Source organism: Manacus vitellinus, unplaced genomic scaffold, assembly GCF_001715985.3.
Source record: "Manacus vitellinus isolate BGI_N305 unplaced genomic scaffold, ASM171598v3 scaffold_31_pilon, whole genome shotgun sequence".
Classification (NCBI taxonomy): domain Eukaryota; kingdom Metazoa; phylum Chordata; class Aves; order Passeriformes; family Pipridae; genus Manacus; species Manacus vitellinus.
In genome coordinates, this window is record NW_021940379.1 from 241,900 (window position 1) to 262,376 (window position 20,477).

Genomic DNA, 20,477 nt, shown 5'->3' on the forward strand with positions numbered 1-20,477 from the left:
TGGCCGGCAGTGCCAGAGCGTGGCTCTCCTTCTCCTCCTCGGGAGCCCCCGGGACCCTCAGGGGGCTCGGCCAGCGCTGGGGGCCAGCGGAACAGCTGCCCTTGGCCCACCTTGACTTGCCCTAGCGCCATGTGGGCTTTGCTCCCTGCCGCCGTGCCCGGAGGTACGTGAGGGATTTTATGACCACATGTTTGGAAAACCATCCCGCTGTTTTGCCCCGTGCGATTTCTAAACGGGAATAGGGCTCCTTCCCCCAAGAGTTGACACTGTGAATTGGAAGTTATTGAATAACCAAGAAGTGAAGGGTTCAACATGCAAGAGGTACATCAACACCTTTTTCTTTCACCCTCACTCCTAGCCAGCCCATTAGCATCAGATGAGGAAGGTGAAGGTAATGTTAAAGCTATTATATTTCTCCTAAATTACAGTAATCCTTTGAGATGGAAATTGCTGCAGTGTTGCTAGCTCCAGCACTTTTGTCCAGAGCATTGTGTTGTTCACATTCTCCCAGAGAGCTCAGCTCTGGGAAACACGGGATTACGGGAGAATCTCTGATTTAATTTTTTATAGATTAGTTTCTTATGTACTGAGTTGTGAAGCAAAGCTGAACAAGGGACCCCTGAAGACTCAAAACCAGAAGGCAGATTAAAACAGTTTCACATATATTACAATTTAAAACCTCATTATTTTAACTTCACCTCATTCATTTTTAATACATGGAGATGGGAATTGCCAAAACTGGGTTAGGTTTCCAAAGGAATCATAGGCATGGCTCTGCTGAGACACCTTGGGTTCTACTGGTATGCACAATCACAGGCTGCAGCCACGGGGACCCCTTTGCCATATTTGGGAGACACGAAGGTCTACATCTGGACAGAGGAAACCCTGAACAGCCCATTGAACAGGTGGCTGGGATGAGGTGCTGCTAAAGCCCCATCCCTGAGGAAATCTGGGATCTGTAGCTGTCCCCAGAAGACTCTTGACTGGGGTTAAGTACCAAGGTCTGGTCTCTCAAAAGAACAAAGCAAAAACTGGAGCTGAAGTGGAGACAACTTTTCTTTACATGGTCAAAAGGGGTTTGAGTAGCATCTGCCCTGCAGGTTTGTTAGTATTTTAATTAAGGTGGGTTATGAGTTTCCAAATGAGGGCAAGTCAGCAGTGCTGCAGAGACATCAGTGGGATGTCAGGACATCATCTGTCACCAGCCCGTGTTGGTGTAGTGAGTTTGTTCTGTGTTTTCTTCTGTCAGCTGTCCTCCCTTACAGTCACTTTATGGATGCTAATTATTTATATCCAGACCTCCTATTTTTGCTCTTTAGTTTATAGCTAACTATGTCTTAAAGAAAAACAAGGCACAGACTTTCATCATTTATTTCACAAATAAAGTAAGACCTCTTAAGTAATGTACATAGTTATACTATATACATTTTTATATCATTTTTGTTTTAAAGAGAACTGTGACAAAAGAAAGAAGCAACAGATTTGTCCCTGAGATTTATTTTTATCATTAAGAATTACAAATGCACAAAAGTCACTGTGTATTGTGTGCAATCCCTCTTAGTAGTCTGGCACCAAACTGCTGATGTGAACTAGAGAGATCACTGGCAAGGAAATCGAGTCTCTTTTAAAGTATAATTAAAATTAAAGGTCTGTTATATTTCTTCACTCCAGTTTTAATAATATAATCCTTCATGCCCAATCCCAGCTGGCCAAATCCTAATTACAACATCCCACAATATCCATCATAAAAAAAGCATCTGCCTTTATGTAAGAGTGCTGTGCCACACTTCTGCCTGCTGATCTTTCTCATCTGTACCTTCTTTACACCTCTCTGTGTTTAAATATCTGTCCTTTATAAGACCTGGCTTTGCTGATCCCAAGGGTTACATTCTTTGCAAGCTCTGTGAAAGTGCTGGACACTGTGGCACAAATCAAAAAAAAAAAGTGGGAAAAGTGTTTTGCCATCTTTTGTGCACTTTGCAGCCTGCTGAGCTTCCGCTGCAAAAGGAACTGCCCTCTGCACAGTCAGCTGTGTGCATGGATGTTTTAACTGACTATTTTAACCTTGCTTTCTATATTTAGTTTGGGATCTCTCAATGGGAAGGCACTACTGGCCTTATTTAAGGTATTTCTCCTACAGTCTATAGTCTATTAAAAGGCAATGTAAAGGGTCTCTAATGGTTCGTTGTGTTAGTGCCCCTCTGATTAGTGACTGCTACTCTCCTGCTCCCTTATACAAGGCAGAGCCACAGCATCCAGCAGCTGAGAAGAGCGTAAGCCCTAGAAATCCTTTAACAAAGCAAATGGAAAAGCTCCTGGTAAATGTTTCTCTATTTATTTCAGAGGTTGTTCTCATCCAAATATTTGGTTTTCTGGCTCATCCTATGGATGGCAGCCTGATGCTTTTTTTTTTTTTTTCAGTGTTTGAAAACAGCCCTGAGAAGAGCTGCATTTTTGTCTTGGAGAGGCTGTTATTACATGGAAAAATGTTGTATGTATTGTGCATGTTTCTAGTCTTCTTCCCACAGAATCATCCAAGGAAGTTCTTGCTCAACAACATCCGTTCAAATCACCACTTAACTGCACGAGTGTTCATTTTGCAAACTTTTGGCTACTTTGCTGTTTTGATCCAAAAAAGTCAAATGGCACTGGCACATCTTCTGCCCTGTGTTAGAGAGTGTCCACTGCAGACCTGCCCAAGTGGGATCACGTGCAGCTCCAAGGGGTGGAGAGTCTGCATCTTGGACTCGCTCGTCCTCCCCGTGCCTGGTGGTTGAAACTGCTGGAGAGCTGCTGCCTGTGGCACAGCACTGACAGCAGGATGTGGATCCACATCTGTTCCCAGCTCGTCGGAGTGTCAATGTTTTGCTTACCAGATAAATGCAAACCTCGGGAAAGCTGCATCAGCTGTCACACCGAGATGTTGTGGGGCAGCAACGTCAGAGCGTCACAGCAGCTCCTAAAGTTCCCACATTTGGTCTCTCCTGGAGAAAACTGGTATTTCATGGATCTCGAGGCCCTCACTGACTGTTTGCCTCAGAATCCAGTTTGAAATTGTACTCCTTGTTTTTCAAACCACACCCTCGCTCCTTGGACTTCTTTCCAGCTTGTCTCCTGGAGACGTGGAGCCCTCCCCTTTCCTCCCCTCTGTCTCTTCTCTCCTTCCAACAGGCTCCTCACTGCTGAGTCAAGAACTGTCTCCTCTCACCGTCTCCCATCCAGAGCTGACTCCTTGTGCATGTCCTGCAGTCATTCTCCATTTTAGTGCAAAGTTCCATTCAAATAATGCTCTTTTCTCCTGGAATTCAATTCTTCTTTTCCATCTGTTCTTACTGAATGCATAACTCTGGGTCATACAAAGCGCTCTGAGGCTCTGGATGAGTTTGTTCTGTGGTTTGTGTAAGTCACTGTGCAAGCTCCTGAGACCCAGCTGGTAAAAATGGCAATGTTTTTTAAGAAATTATTTGAAATGCAAAGATTCTGTTGCAGAGTTGTTTAATATGTAATTGTTTAATGTTTAAATTCCCTCTAGTTCATTCTTTGAAAGAAGAATGGCATTGCACATGCTTAGAATTTAAAGGCATTTAACTCCTGACGTGTTCTTGATAAAGGTCACTTTATGAATTTAGTTCAGTATGTGAAGCCCCATCCTGTAGTCCCTGAACATGAAAGCTCTGCTGGAGATTATAATCCCCATCATCTCCATCAGCAGATTCTGATGGCATTTAATGTCAAAATGAACAGAAGTGTCTAGAGGCAGTAGCAGTGCAGGCTGGAGGTCTCAGAGAATGCCATGGTGAGACATAATTTCCTTGTAGCTTGCAAACAATATGCCTGTCTTGCCTCTCAGAAGCATTTCCATTGGAAGGAGCCATTTCTGTCCACGAGCAGTACACAGACATCGATGCTCTGTGCATTCCTAGAGCTGTTTGCTCCTTCCCTGGACACTGGTGTTCTCCAGGCTTTGCAGCACAGGTGCTGAATCCCTTACATGGCAGTTTCTCAGCTGAAATTGCAGCTCCTCCAACCAGCCTTGTAAAAACAGAGATCTACTGGTGAGTGACGCAAAGCTGGATAAAGGGCACGGGAGTCAACGTGTGCCTTCAGAATCCTGACAGATGGATCAGGGCTGTGTGCTACAACAACCCTTGGAGGAGCTGAATTCCTCCTGGGTGTTTCCTCTGGCAGCTCATTCATCAAGCAGAGAGAGGGTGAATGTGTTCTTTGAAAACATAACCAGTGGCAAGGGATGAGGGAGCTGATATAAATCCAGGGTGGATCTCTCACTGATTTCACCAGGTCTGGAATGACAGGAACCAAGCTACGCTTCTAAACAGTCCAAGTAAAATCTTAGCCTAGATGGTGCAAGTGGTTGAACACCACTCAGGAGCATAACTAGTCAGTGTGTGCAAATAGGGCATGAGAAAGGGCTGGGAAGGACCTGGAGGGGTCTGCTGGTTGTCACCTCTGTCCTACAGCAAGGCTGAATGTGCCAACTGCAGATTAACAGGGTGATTTGGGAAATGCTGAATATATTGACTGGTAGGGCCTTTTAGCTATTTCCTTTGAAATGGACCCTTGACAGGGAAAACCTCAGTGTTCATTTTCTTAACATTATTACATTATCCAGGAAAGAGAATGAAGCCAAGAAAAGCAGAAACCCTGTTACATTTTCGAGTATAGTGGTAAACTATGCAGATTGTAAACAGACTTTTTATTTTCTATAGGGCATTTAAAATATATTTCCCCTTCTCTTAATCCTGGCAAGAAGCACTCTCTAAACTCATAAGCTATGAATTCCCCCATCTCCAGAAGGAAACAACTCTTTATGACTGTTCTTGTTTGCCTTGCTTCCTTTTCCCCACCACAGCAAGTTTTGAGACCAGTGGCCAAATTCAGCCATGTGTGATGGAGAGGAATAAGCTCAAAGAAACTGGATTCCAGCAACTTTCATGAAAATAGGCAGCCAGAGAGTGGAGAGACTTTTATTTAGAAGGAATGGCTGAAGTGGGAGTTCAGCCCTTACTGGAAAATCTATGAAGTCAGTGCAAACTGTGGGGGGAAAAAAAAGTCTTTGACCAAGGTCTGCACCTTCTTGAATTAGTTTTATTGTTCATGAAATATTTTTGTTCCATTCCTTTATTCCCAAATTCCTGCTTTTGTATGAATCTGTACCTTTGTCTGCATTAACTTTAAAGATAGGTTCAGAAATGCTCTCCTGAAAACACCATTATTTCCTGAACTGTGTTCTCCCCTTCAAAACCAGGTTTTTGTTAGACCATGTAATGCTGTTCTATGTAACACAAAGGCCCTGTTTTTTTATTATCAGCTTGTAGGATTTCAGGAAGCTGAAGATAAAAGTGACCCTAATTTTCGTATTCACTCTTGGCTTTCTCTGTCTTGAACTGTTTGTGGAACAGGTTTAATGGACATTCTCTGCATTTCTTGGTTCTTAATGACATACACAACCTGAATGTAACAGACTGGCTTTTCTTGAACTTCAGTCTTAACTAGATTTTTCAAGACACAAACACAACACAAAGAGGTTTCCCAAAGAGGTTTAACAATCAACGTTTGCTGCCTTTTAGATTTTTGACAACACAAGCAAGATGGCTGAGCTAGAATAAAATGTAGGCAAGCACAGGCTTACATGCTCAAAGTCCTCATAATGAAGTGACTAAGGTACCTTAAAAAAAATTCCTACTAAGTGCTGGCAGAAGCAATCCATAAACACTTTGCTACCCTGTCACTAGAATGAATTTAGATGACACAAGATGAAGACAGCCATGCCCCTTTATGCCAGAGCTTTCAGTCTAAGTGATGCTACTTAGGTGAAGGGTGTTGAATAAAGGGAGAAAACCTCCCGTGCAGAGGCCTTAACAAGCACCAGAGGGAATTTACAATCCTATCTCTTTAGACAGATTAAAGAATATTTGGTACTTTCTACTTTTCTAAAGGCCTGAGGGGTGCCCTGAAATGTAAAAAAATTACACCAATTTTTTGGCAAACTGTGCTGTTCCAGATATGTAGAGTATCCTTAGCAAACACAAAAATGAAAGGGGAAGCATACAAAGTGCTAGTTAAACCATTTATTTAGCATTTTGTCGTCATGTTGCTTTGAGGATTTTTGGTTCCCATCGTGGAAAAAAGTGATCTAATAAAGTACTAATTTCAAAAAGAATATATGGAGGTTATTATACAGAAACTTTTAATTGTCTCCTTTCTGCACCAAGCCATACTGCATCTTAAGGGGTGAGTTCTAGCCCCAGTGCTGGAATTTTCCCTCTTCCATCTTAGCTCTCTACAAGTCATTTGCTCCAACTCAACCAGAGCCTAGTGCTTAAAATTCTGGATGGAGTGAGGCTCCAGCTCCAGCACATCAGAAGTGTCATCTTTGCATGTTTCTATCCATTCATGAAGACTGAAACATGTTAATAATAAGCAGCTCTTCTTTTGTTTCTTTGGTTATGCTGGAAGAGGAGAACTAAAGAATGGAAAGAAACAAGTTTAGTGTTAAGAAATAAGCACTTTCACGAGCCCTCCAAAAGATCCTTAAACATCCACATATTTCTCTTGTAGCCCAGAATGTGACCGAGACAGCACATGATGTGTTGCCTGATGCAAGAACTATGTTGGGTTAATGCATATTGCCAAGTTTGTGTCTGCAAACAGGAGCTTGATTTGCTGTGTCTGGGCTGTGTCTGATTGTACTCATTCACAAAGCCAGCAAAATAGCTGGAAAAGTGGTAGAATACAGGAAACTGTTGAGCTTTTTGATCAATTATTCCAAAACAAGAATGATCAAATACAGGCCATAGGATTAAAACACAGTTGGAATCCATCCTCATTTGTAACATAAAGTTAAACATTTTGGAATGGTCTGTCCCTTCCCAGTCCACCCACTCCTGTCAAAGATGATGCAGTTGATTTGCTGGTGATACCAAGATCCTGGTAAGCTACAGGCATGGTTCCTCTGGATAGTCAGATGTGTTCACTGGTGTGTCACCTCCTCAGCTGCTGGGTTACAAAGCAACAATACCACTTATTACACTGCTGATCTCAGATAGCACTTCCTCTGTCATCTCCATTCATAGTTACAGATGACATGCAGAATTATTTTCAGCTCTGTTTGGCTCCAATTCTGGAGCTCCCCTCTGGATTCTGTAAATACAACAGCAGGGAGAAGCCACCTTTTGTCCCCTTGTGCCAGGAGGACCTGCCAGACATCAACATGGACCAAACTGCTTTCTGTAACTCTGCTCACAGATTTCATAATCCATCTGTTTTCTGTAAAATGCAGTTATTTACAGCAAAGTTCCCTCCACTGTACAGTAAGTGGCTGTTTATGTTGCTATTTCTGATGAGGCTCAATATTGCCTATTTTTCATTCTATCTCAGCACTGCCTTTAATTGCCTCTTTCCCCAGATTTACGTATTATCCCTCCCGGCTGCTCACACACAGACTTCCCTTTCCTGGCAATCTTCCAGGCACTCCGTACTCCAGGCAGAGGTACTAAAACAGCAAAGCAGTTGATGAGAGCTAAAATAAATCTACATTCTGTTCTACTGTGTGGCCCAGAGATGACTGAGCAATTGAACAACAGAGCAGCTGAGACACGTCAGAGGTTCTTTTCCTTTTCCTGACGGTTAATTTTATGTACTTTTGAGCAGGTACACAACAGGGTTGTAGAGGCTTAACAAATGACTCTTCAAATGTTTTCAAATGCCATTATTTAGCACCACTGCAAGGCAGAGTAAGTCAGAATTAATGATTCTCTCAAATACCAAGTGAAAATTGTTCTTACAGGAATTGGCTTCATAACCCTGACACTTGAGACACCTGGAAAAGCAGAGACATTCCCTGGAGATCTGCTGAGGTCATTAACACAGCCAGGCTGACTCAGCAATGCATCTACATGTGCCCAAGTGCAAATATATAAGGGAGCTTAATGGTTTTAATGTAGTGCTCAACATAAATATGCACTTATTTCGTAAATAAGTACCTTCCTGAATTAAGGCTCCAGCTTCTTGCCTTCTAATGCACCCAGACCCCACTGCTCAGTCATTGCCAGTAGCTGCTGGTGTCCAGTGACACCATGGAAGCAGCAATGTGCTGCTGTGTCCCACAGAGGAGCTGCTTTGGTTGTGCTCTTTGTCTTACCTCTCCTGGGCACAGGTGAAGCCCTCAGGCTCCTGGCAGGCTGCCATGGTAAACCCAGCATGCTGCATGTTGGCTGAGTGGGCAGTAAAGGCCTCAATATTGCATCTCAAACACTGATTAGTAAAGCAGGCAATTGAAAAAAGTGTTTGTTTAGCTTATGGAGATTGTGGAAAAGAAAACAGCTCCACAAATTCAAAGCTAGAAATGCTAGAGCAGGCACATCAGACTTCTAAGAATGAGCTTCCACACCTCCACCCTCAGCTGCAAGGATGAAGGTCTTTCTTAGATGAGCAGTTGAAATGCAGTTCAACAAAAAGCCACTCAGAAGGGTCAAGAGCAAGGATTCAGGCAGTAAAATAAACACCTGGAGATGGAAAAATCCTTCTCCATATTTCCTCCCACATGTTTTGGAATTATAGTGCCAGGAAATTATTAAATCACACAAGTTTCAATAATGAATGTATTGCTTGGATGGCATGGGAAATTTCTGAGGGGTACGGCTAAGGAAATTAAAAACTTTGAAAAGTCAGTGATGAAAGGTCAGATAGATGAGTAGGACTAAACAATTATATGGACCTCTGGAAACAGTGCTGGTATGGGAGGATATTCCTCTGATTGACACAAGTGAGCATTAAGAGGAGGTGTGTGCATAAAATGCAGAGGGATCTTTGTTTAGTATTTTCTGCTGTAATTCAGCACAAAGGTCCCCTGTGATATTTTTGCTCAACTTGGAAGACTCTTCCACCTAATTAGGAGAGCGACAAACCAGACCTGCTAAAGCACTTCTGTATCCAGAAGGCCATTTTTATGTCTGGAGAACAAGGCTGCTTCTGCTGTGTCACAGATGCCAGTTTGTGACACACCAGCATTTTTCTTTGGCTTAACAAGGTTGGTGCCTCGGTAAGAGGCCCCTCACAATCTTGTTTTCTCACTTGCATTTTGCTTAATGTTGCAGTTCAGTTTTAGGTCATTAGATCTTGCTAAACACATACCAACAAAAATTAAGCTATCAGGGAATTATTGCAGCTATGTCATTTAGGAGAGAACATCCCTCTGTATCACAGGACAGGATGTACTGATCAATGTGTTCTACCTGTCTCGGTCACACCTGCACGGGGGGCACGTGGAGGGGAGCTGGGAGGTGACAGTGACAGCCTGGCCACAGCAGAATGGGCTCTGCATCCTCACTGACTGTGCCTGCCTTGCACCCTGACCACACGTGGGGAGGATCCCACAGGCATCCACAAACACTGCTGGTTCCTCTCCACGCTGTATTACTGCAGCTTTGGGAACAAAAATAAATGCCAGAAATGTCACCAGCCTAGAACACAACAATGCACAATGAAGCAGATAAAATGACTCACAGGTCTCCTCTGCAGTGCTGTTTGCAGCCTAAATATTTTCAGGGCAGAAGGCTGCAGAAGAAGGCTGCAGAACTTTGAATCTGGAATTATCTCAGTCTCCAGCAAAATCCTGCCTTTTAACACTTCTTGGCTTTTCACAAAAATCAAATTACAAGTAACAAGTCCTGGGCATTCAGTCCTGGTCATCCTGCATGCATTATTCCAGGAGGAAAAATAGAGGCTGACATTGTCCTTCCCTTGCAAAGCTTTCTCTGTGGGCAGGTGGATGCAATCAGGTTTTAACCTTTGCTTTCTTACGTGACAATTTTGTAACCTATTTATATCGAACTGCCAGATTTCTTGGCTGCCTCTCTGCCTAGACTTCACTCAAAGAGGGAAGGAACATCCTGTATCATTCTCCAAGAGGCTCAGTGGGCACAGATGTAAACAGATTGGCCAATGCAGGCACAAGGCAATGCTGAAAATAGGGCAATAAAGTTAAGACTATCAAGACCTGCCCTAGTGCATTACCGTGGACCTCACTGGAAGCCAAGAGCAGACTGCACCACCAGCCTTTGCAGTTGCTTCACACGAGGCAATATTCCCAGAGGAATTTTTCTTCAAAGGCATCCACACAGCACCATCTAGTCAACAAACATTGCATGCAAACAAACACTGGGGTTGCACAGAAATTCTCAGAGAAATCCGGGGCTCAAATCTAGGGCAAACAGGTCAGATTTTAGTACCCACATAACTTGAACTCAGTTAGAACTGGTGAAATGAATACACTGATGAGTGTCCTGAAGAAAAGCGGTGGAGTAAAACTGAAGGAAGATAACTAAACTGTGTAATTCTTCCCAACTGCCCTTACATGTTTGATCCGAAATGATAAAACTCTTTTGGGCAGTGGCTCCTATTGCAGGGCTGCCAGCACTTGACATACACATCCCAAACTGTACTGTTTTCTTCCCACACTGCAGGGTTAATGCCTGCATGGCCCTGGTGGCACACTCCCACCCCTGCTGCCCCCACTGACCCTGGCAGGCTGAGACACACACAGGGCTGGGCAAAGGCTGCTTCTTCCAAGTGACAGAAATCCAGCAGCTCTTCAGAGCCTTGACCCGTGGGCAGAGCTCCCCCCTGGCACATTAACAGAGAGCAGACTGACAGGTAATGTGGAGGGGAAAGGAGGGTCACTGAGAATGAAGATGCCAAGGAGGCCCATTGTTTTCCACAAAATATCCCTTTTCTAGAAGGTTCTGCCTCACCAACAGCAGTCACAGCCCAGCTAGATGTTATAGTGGAGACAGGGCTCCACAGTCACTGTATTTAGAAAACCCTGCCTGGCATTCAGGGATCTTCCTGATTTGGCAGCCTGTTTATTCTGGGGGCACCTCCCTGCTTGCTTTCAACTGAGCCTTCCCAAGCCTTCGGTTCTGGCCCCAATGGAGTTGTTCTTCATATTTCCCCGTTTCGGGAATATGTAATAAATTTATTGGGAAGGAAACAAACCCTCCTACCAAACCAAAATGAAAATTACAGAACTGCCTCCTAAAGCCAAACCTCTTTTCAGAAGCAGGGAGAGGGACAGGCAGAAACGTGGGGTCCTTCATTCCAACAGCACCTGCTCTGCCTGGTTTTACGTACTCGGATGAGCATCCTTTACCCCCCCTTCCCTCCCTCATTCCCCAGAAAGGCAGGGACTGCACTGCAAGCAAGGAGGTCCTTGAGAAAACACAAAAGGGTTGAAATGCCTGACCAGCTACAAACAAACAGCTGTGTGTGAAATACTCTTAAGACTCAGAAACTGATTCTCCGTGCAAGCAGAGCAAGGAAGCAATTTATATTCCTAGCAGAGATCCAGAATTCACCACACTGCTCCATTCTCCACCATCTCCCACTGTGCTCTTTGCATTATTTTGATTTTTCTATATGCAACAACCAAGTGCAGAGATGGAAGAGCTCTCAATTCCCATTTGTTGAAGAACTCTCAGCAAAAAGGCAGCAAAACAAAGTTACCGGAATTTAAAAAAAAAAAAACCAAACCCCATCAGTCTCTCTACTGATTTTCCCTTTTCAGAGCTTTTTTAATAAATAACCCTTCTGAAACTCTGCTTTACCATATTGAACAAAACTAAACTCTATTACAAAAAAAAAAAAAAAAGAATTCAGAAGCCAAATTCCTCCCTCATGTACAGATACGAACCTAACTGGAGGTCAGGACATTCACAAGTTCCCTACCATCACCAAATTTGGGACTACACAGGAATATTACAAACTCTGGTTAAGTTTTCAAGACAGTTCATATATTTTTTTGCCTTACTCCTGTGTCACCTGCCTTGTTCATGCCTACATCCAGTTACTGATATTCCTGCTAATACCAAGCACTATGGCAAGATTACTTTCCAAGCAACATCTTGAATTATTTTATCATCACAAATAAAATTTTTGCAAAAATGAATGCTTGCTTGCATTCCTCTTTCAGGATCTAAGAGACTCTACTCAAGAATTATGTAGAAATGTAATACTCTGTTTTTATTCTCAGAAAACAAAACCCACCAGCTTATTTCCATATTGGCACAAATTTAACAGAGTAGGTCCAGCATTTTAACAGATATTATGGGGAAAAAGTGACAATGAAGTTGTAATAAAAAAAATTTTGGAGATAAATGCAAAAACTCTTCATTAACAATAAGCACCTTTTATTGACCATCTTACCATTTAACACTCATTTCTTCCAATCTCCTAAATTGCTGAACTACAGTCCAGTTTAGCATTTAAATAAAAGATAATGCAATTTGACTTGTACAAAAAGTGTTATACCTGGGTGGCACAGAATTAAAGTTCTTTTTTAAAAAGCGACAGACACAAATAATCACCACCTATGATTTGAAAATTAAGTCCTACATATTTCAAAGTAAAAATTAACACATATCCTCCATATGATGTTATGCTTGTAAAAATGCCTACAAAAATCTGTTTATTCAGAAGGCAGTGTGGGTGGAAAGTATTTCCTATTTTACCATTTAACAAATGATATCCCAAAAGCTACAAGGCAGCAAAATACTTCAGATGAATTTCACAGACTAAAAGAACCCCTGACACCATCGTGTCCCAAGGATTTCTGTGGGTCAATCCAGCTCAGCACAGAGACAGATCCTTGGAGTTCAGACTAAAGTTCAGCTACACATCATTTGTTACAATATTTAATTCAATGCTCAGGAAATTTAAAAATCAAATACACCTGGAAATCTAGTCCTCAGACACTGGTTATTCCCATTTGTGCTCCTTGCTGCTTTTAAGAGTCTAATGTCTGTGTTATGAAGTTATGTTAGTCCCAGGTGTTTAAAATCTCTTCAAAACTGAGCAGCAAACTTTTTGAGGAGCAAGAAAATTGCCTTTTATAAAGAACACTTAAAATATTTTTTGCCATTTTCTTATGACCTTATTAAACTTCTACTCAAGCCAATAAAAATAACCAGAACTATTTTGCTGCAAGAACACCAGTTTATATGCCAACATGAATATACAGGCAAAATCATTTATTTTATCGAGTTAGCATGTGAGTGCAAATTAAATCTCTTCTGAAATTCCTAGACCCCACACAGTTTAAGTTTTTCAGCAGTATCCAAGAAGAAATAAAACTCCATCTCAGGGAACAGTAAGAAAAGCTACTGAAGTAAATCCTTCATTACACATGCAAAGTGGCATTTCCTGGAAAGGCAAAATCCATGTGGTTATTTTCCTTTAAATTTCCTTTTCCTGCAGGATGGAAAGTTATTCCAAGAGAAAAAAAAAAATCATCACTATTACAAAATAGTGTTGTCTCTTCATGTCAGTTCCACTGAAGTTCATTATCAGCATAAAGCATCTATATGGAAGCAGAGGAAGGGAATTCAGTTTGTAGCAGACATTCCTTAGACATTCCTTTATACATGCACAATCTTTTCCCCTCTGCAATTATTTCTCCAATGTGGAAAATAATCCTTTAAAACAAGGCCATTAAAACAAGACAAAAATAATAAATAGAGCAGGAAACCCTAAGCAAAGGCAGGAATATGTTACTGAGGCAGTGATAGCATTGTTAGAAGAGATGAGGAGTTAGACCTCTGTGTAAATTCCACAGGGCTGAGATCCTGGGATTCTAGTCTGCTTGGATCACAACATTCTCAAAGCAGAAATAGGGATTTATTTTCTATTCCCCTTCCCTACCTGTGTTTTCAAAGGCATCAAAGATATCTGGGATGCAGTGAACATTCCATAAGGCAAATACAACTAAACATCTGAACAAAACTAAACCAGGTATAATCAAAATGTCAATCTTCCTTCACTGAGATACTTAATATTTTGAATACTAACAATTGTATAATTTACTAAATAAATGTATCAATAAATGTATGTCTCTCTTGAGACATCAAATCATATAATTAATAAATATTCTAACAGACTAAGACAATTAATCATGGTATACACCCAAAAAGATTATATATTAATAAGGTATTTAATGGTTCTAAATGAGCATAAATGATACAAACTGAAAATTAAAAAGCAATTAAAAGTACTCAATAGCTCTTGAAGTTTTATGTCCCTGAAAACCAGATTTTTATTTAGGGACTGAAATCAATGACATGAGTAACAAATGGAAACAGAGGCTCACCTCAAATCTAATTCACGACTCAACCCTGCTAGTAATGCCACAAGTAGTATTTTTTCCATAATACAATGTTTAATAAGTGTAGCTTTTTTAGTGATTTATTTTTCTACAAGTGAACTTCCAGAAGACACAGTAAAACAACAAAAGGGTGGGAATGCCATGTCTGTGAAGGACACGAGCCTGACAGCTTCAAACACCAAGGTCTTCCTTTAGTTCATAACATAACGTGGCACAAGCTCAAAAAAAATGAACCTGTCTCCTCCCAGCCACACGTTGTCACTCGTGATGGTGACTGTTCCAACACTGACACAGGTCCCTGGGCCTCCCAAACCACAGCTGACTCACTTTCAGGACAGGCAGCAGGTTCTCATTGTTATGTCTTCAGGCTGGAGCAGAATTGTGATTATTTTGCTCTACAGGGATACTTATAAAAGAACAAAACAAAGTGAAAGGCTCAACTTCTATCTGGAAGACTCAAAAATGTTTCTGAGCTTTTCTTCATTTGCAGGAATTTTATCCTACCTGCTAAGCCAAGGCAGATGGATGTGAACCCACGTGGAGTTTAACAGTCACATGGCCCAGCAAAACAGAGCATCTGCTCCATCCCTAATAACATTTGAAATCAATGTTAAACAATCTTCTGTGATCTGTTTGTGCAATTTATCAGATCAACTCTCCATTCCTAAAATGGGAGCTATTTTTTCAAATAGTCACCTAAATGAATAAGCTGAGAAAGAGCAGAAAATAAAAAAGCAGATGGTGACAATTTCTGCAAAAGTATATTAAAAAACATGTACAATTAAGTCCTGATTTTGTTACCCAAACTCTTTGGGTCACTGTCAATCAACATTTCTTGCAGACCATGATATCCTTAGAGATCTTTACTGGAAAGACTGTAAAGGCAATTAGTATTTAGTGACCAAACATAAAAAACACAGTTCATGGATTCACCATTTGGCAAAAGTCATCTTAGGAAGGGGAACACGCACAGGATGTTATCATGATTGCATGACACCCTTGATATTTTACAACTTCCACAGAACAGTCCATTCCTTAAGCTCCAGAAATGCCACAACAGTCACTTTAAATTATTTTTACAGCTGGAAATCAGCGTTTTTTCATAATTTAACATAGCTGTAGGTAAACAGAATTAGCAACATGTGTTCTGAACAAAGCAGCACATTCTGTTCCCCCTGCCCCCTCCCCAAAACAGAGGCAAAAAATGCAGTTTCCTTTTCTCACCACAGCTCCCAGGCCAAGGACACTGGAGCTTTGTGGCCTGCGAATTCCTCCACGCACACGACACAGGGACACAACTGAGCAGGGCATCCTGACCCCATGCTGAGACTCTACTCCACATGCACTATTCCCATGGACACTAAGAAGAAATTTCATGTATTGTGCTGAATTAAGCCTATGGAATTTTATGGACAACAAAACCAATAACGTATCAGAAAAAAGGAGAAACAGATACTATCCAAGATTTTTTAAGAGATGGGTTGAAATGAGACCTCCAGGATGATCTGACGCCGGACAAAAAGAATTCTAAAAACCCTTTAAAGTTGTCGGACTCTTTTATCAGTGTTTTTAATATTGATGTCCAGTGTCTCTACTTTCCTCGTGAGCCGATCCAGCATATCATCCTGCTCCTCGATTTCCGTCTGCAGACCAAGGGCCAGGTTCTTCAGACGGCTCAGCCCAGAAGACATCTCATCTGCCAAGGGAGAGAGGGACCATAGGGAGCCACAGTGGTATAAAACACTGCTCAAATGGACACTGCCAGGATCCCCCCTCCTCCCGGGTTAGAAAATGTCAGGTACAGCTTCTCAGCTCTGAGTGTTCCTCTGCAGTAGTGGAAGCACTGCTCTGTCCATAGTTGTACTGCTTTACTACCAGAACTGATCACTTCCTTCTTTCTTCCACTACAAGTTAACTTCAAATGCTTAACACCAAACTGGATCTTTATCAAATGACATACCCTGTAATGTAATTTTTATTTTTTAAATGTATTTTACAGAAAAATCAGATGCAGCATACACAATCTGCTCACTGCCTCAATTGTTTTTCCTTAAACGTCATGTAGAAGTATCATCAATACTTCTTAAATCTTCAGTGTTATTTATCATAGATGAAAACCTCCCATTTCCAGATTTTCTAATTTGGCTACAAGGTGACTATTTTATTGCATGATTGATTGGTATAAATGCTTCTGAAGCAAGTAAGTTTTCCACAGCTTGTGAGTAGAACAATGTGTTTCCACTAAACTCTTCTGCCTATTTCTTTGATCCATTCCTTTCTGATTTCTTTCCAATCTTGTTTTTCTAGGTCAGCTACAGAGAGACACGTGTAAGCAAAGAGGCACTTTGTCTATATGTTACAGAACAAAGGAAGGCAGAGTCAGCTGAACAGCTTCGGGAAGCAATAAAAGGAATGCGGCAAATTCACAAATTAAATATTTAGTGCCTTTCGATTCTTCTATTTTTGGCAAAACATGTTCATTTCAAAAGCTGTGCAGAGTTCTAAATTATCTGGGTCCAAGCTGATGTGCAATTTAATATCTGAGTTGAACTGTCAGCTAAGTTGAATGCCCTTTTCCATGAGAGGTAAGCTCTGGGAAAAGCAGCAGTAACGCACCCCGACTGTACCAGTGTGATCCTACCTGAAGCAGTATTTTCTTGTTGATGCTACAAGAACCTGCTTTGTAAGATTTTTCAGAATGGATGGATAAGACTGTTTGCCCCAGTGACACTCCAGTCAATGGACAGGATGATTCAAAGAAATGTTTTCACCCTGAGTGCCAGTGCTGTGGGACACCTCAGCACCATTTCCACAGCCAAATGACAGAGACCTGCAGGCGTGTTCACACTTGGTATGAGAGGCTGTCTCATTGTTGTGTATGATCTAAGAGGACTCATGTTTTTGGTGTGGGTTTTTTTTTCCCCAGGTTGTTCAAGGACAGCTCCAAAACTCCTCAAGCACAAGCATGTGGCAGAAGAGTTGAAGTGTTGATGCCAATAGTGTATCACTCCACAGAAGATTTATATTATCCCAGACATCCTAGCTGGTTTGTTTCTAGCTGGTTGCACTTCAAATGCATTTCTAACTCAGATTTGTTACTAATTTTTGGGAGGAGATGACCCACAGACATCCCCTAGCATTCTACATTCAAATAATTTATGTCTCAATCAAACTTTGGATTCTGCCATGTAGACAGTTTAGAAATGCAGAATACAAGCAAATGATTTTTTAATTTATCATCAAATTTCACATATTTACTAAACAAAAAAGTCTTTGTTGGTAGTATATAACTTAGTAATTTTATCTGGCTTAGGAATCAAGAATTGACAACTGTATTACATCAAACAGCTTCAGTTTTCTCACTTACCTAAATTTGTATCAATTTTCTGGTGGTAAGCTCGTAGCTGTTGGTTCTTAGGGTAGGAATCATCCCTTTGCACTGAAGAAACTAAATCTGCTTTGCTGAAATCACTGTCTGTTAAGGGTGTAGAATACAGAATGTTATATAATAAAAAAGCTAGTAAGAAGAACCTTTACAGTTTTAGGAAGGCTGTTAAAAATTAGCCTGAACACAGCTGCCAGGTAACCCCATCACAGGGGTATCAGCAGCAGTCCAACACCACTGTCTACAGGGCACCTCTCAGGATGAACAGTGAAGCTACAATTCTTCTTTTTGGCTGCCTTTTTTTTTAGTTCTAGTAGGTAGCTGAGAGGAAAAAAAGGAAAAACCCAGTCTCCCAACTCCCATCCAGGTGAGACAAAGAGGTGGGACGGTCTCTGTGCCCTCAGGGAGCCGTCCCAGGCGAGGCCCCCGAGGCCGCTCTGCCCTCCCCTGGACAGACCTCGGCATTACACGGAGTGGAGCGGAGACAGATCCCAAAAGCATTTCTCTCTTTACTCACAGAGCTCCAGCTGTGGATATCCTGCTGCTTTCCCACTCCTACTGCGCTAATTACCCGAACATCCCTCGAAAAAGGAACACTTCCTTGGCACATAAAAGCCATCACAGAAGTTAAGGCACTGTGGGAAGGGGGAATGAGGCCAAACCCCAAACGCTGCCTTGTGAGAATCAGGTGATGACTCGAGTAGGGAGGGTTACAGTCCATGTCTGAGATAACAAGGAAATGTATCTGACAAATGATGGTTAAGAGGAGACCCTCAACATTAAGCTGACCTTTTGGCAAACCTGGGGCAAGGCTGCCTGCACATTGTGTGCATTTTTGGCTACAGTCTCCTCTACGTGAATATAAGCACCAAAAGCTTTTAAAGTCTTTACTATCCATACAATAAATTCCCCACTGGAAGGGCTAAATAAAATCTGTATCCAAATTAAAAAAATATCACATCTGCAGCATGGGTATAAAGGGCTTTAGGGGAAACAATTCCCTAGGATTCAAAGCCATTTGTATCCCAAAGCCTGGGATACAAATCTCCAGATGTTGGGCAGCAATGTAAGTCAGCAGCTGGGCAGGCTGAAGGATCTCTGCCTTCATCACTCTGCAAGCTTGCTCCATGTGGATGACAGGCAATGAGTGTAAAATAAAGTAAACAAACCTGAATTATCTAGCTTCCTTAAATTTGGATGGCTTTCCTGGTATTTTGACTCTTGTTCTTTACTAGACATCATTGCTTCTTTTAATCTAGTGAAAAAATAGAAGAAAAAGAAAATATTGGTATGGACCACAGGCCTCATTCTGTGTCTGTTACACAAGAAGAGCAAGTTTGTTAGACCTGATCCAAAATGTTCCTTTAAAAGCATCAGCATTTATGTTCACTGAAAGCAGAACTGGTCACTTTGGTGCTCAAAATAGCAAACGGAAACGTTGCTATCAAAACCAAAACTGCATCTTCTGTCTTGAAGGCAACATATTCCCTTCCTTTAGTGGAGGATGGAGGGCCAAAGGAGGGAGGAAATCAGTGTATGCAGCATTATCAGGCTTTACAGAAGTTTCTCAGGTGAAGAGAAACAAATACTGTAAGACACAGTAACTTCACAGGAATTCATTTTTATTTACAGCTCTAATAGAAGCGAGAGAAGCACACTTAGTATTTAACTGGGAGCACATGAATGCTACAATTTAAGATTCCCTGGTAAGACTGAAGTAAGCACGATAATTCAGAAGACTGAAGAATTACTTGTGTAATTTTGTGTAATTGGATTGATTTCCCACAAAGTTATTCTTACCACTACAAATAAAAATAGAAGTACAAACATTTTTTATAGGTGTTAAAGGAAACAGGGAGCTAGAAACCATCTCAAGACTTTGCTTGACAAAATGGACAGATCTTTTAAGTTGTGATTTCCTGGTGACATTTCAGAGATGCTGTCCCAAGTCCCAAGTAAAACATTTCTTTTACTTACCTGCTGTTAGCATAATAGTCAGGGGCTCCATTCTGCTCTGGCTTGCTCTCTGGAGGTTTGGCTCTGAAGTAGTTTACCAAGCCCCCCCAAACACTCTTAATGCTGTTTATGTGCCTCTGACTTGTCTTCAAGTCCTGGTCCATTTTATCCACCATCTGCTCCGTGCGCTTCAGGGCCTCTCCCTGCCGGACGAGCTCCTGACAGGCATCGACAGGGAAAGAGCAGCTCGTGAAGCCAAGATAAACTGGCACATCAAACGTTCTAACAGACACTCTGAAGAAAATTAACAGAGTTCCTTCATCTGTGTGGGTTATTTCTAAAGGCAAACGGCTTTTTCACTCGCTCCTCTTCCCCCAGGGCACTTTCAATCAAGAGTTGCTGCTCAGCCATGGCATTAACCAGCTACAAAATCCCCGTTCCTGTGCCATGCCAGATTCCTGATGCCTGGCTACAAACAGCATCCAGGATTTTTCTGTGCTGCCCTTTTGTGGGGTTGACATTTGCATCTCCTGCTGACAGAACAAGCATAGCACCACATGGGTGATGTGGTGGAAACCCAAAGGTTTATGGCAGGGAGATGAGCAAGCACAATGATTTCTAGCTGTGAATGGCACCTGCATTGGGAAGAGAGTCTATTTTCACCTTAGTGGGATGTTCCTGATAATTTAGAAACAGAATAACCAGAGGAAATAAACACAAATAGAATTTCTTCAGACTGCAGGAATATTTTAGTTAAGGTTAATAGTGCAGGATTTAGGAATTTTTATATATGGAAGTACAAACTTCCAGCGGCACAAACACTATTCCAAATTAATGCAAAGATTTATTCTGGCAGGAAAGTTGCCTGCAGCTACCAGTTGTGCAAAACAAAGAACTTTGTGTTCATATTCTAGCTAAACTGTGGGAAATTCTAGTTGAATGTTCTTTTTTCTTCCCCCT

At 41.6% G+C, this 20,477-nt stretch overlaps 1 protein-coding gene across 2 annotated transcripts; it reads right to left on the reverse strand.

Annotated features, from left to right (window-relative positions):
* Positions 1–12,185: 12,185 nt before the first annotated feature.
* SNAP29 (synaptosome associated protein 29) lies at positions 12,186–19,980 on the reverse strand. 2 transcript variants are annotated; one of them, XR_003915928.1, is made up of 5 exons: positions 19,539–19,980; positions 18,731–18,816; positions 17,544–17,651; positions 14,681–15,872; positions 12,186–14,582 (listed from the first exon to the last, which is right to left on the reverse strand). XR_003915928.1 is itself a non-coding variant. In XM_029961153.1 (4 exons), the coding sequence occupies exons 1-4, from the start codon at positions 19,691–19,693 to the stop codon at positions 15,715–15,717; spliced, it is 507 nt and encodes a 168-aa protein (XP_029817013.1). In that variant the 5' UTR covers positions 19,694–19,980; the 3' UTR covers positions 12,186–15,714. The 2 variants fall into 2 exon arrangements, 1 of the variants encoding a protein (XP_029817013.1); XM_029961153.1 differs by having other exon boundaries at positions 12,186–15,872.
* Between the last annotated feature and the right edge of the window lie 497 nt (positions 19,981–20,477).

Bases quoted from the DNA above. Each gene is read 5' to 3' on its own strand.
- SNAP29 (XM_029961153.1), bottom strand. From the start codon at position 19,693: ATGGTGGATAAAATGGACCAGGACTTGAAGACAAGTCAGAGGCACATA. The intron at 18,817-19,538 runs GTAAGTAAAAGA...TTTTTTCACTAG, and splicing joins GACTATTATGCTAACAGCAG to ATTAAAAGAAGCAATGATGT. The intron at 15,873-17,543 runs GTAAGTGAGAAA...CTCCCTTGGCAG, and splicing joins GAAAATTGATACAAATTTAG to ATGAGATGTCTTCTGGGCTG.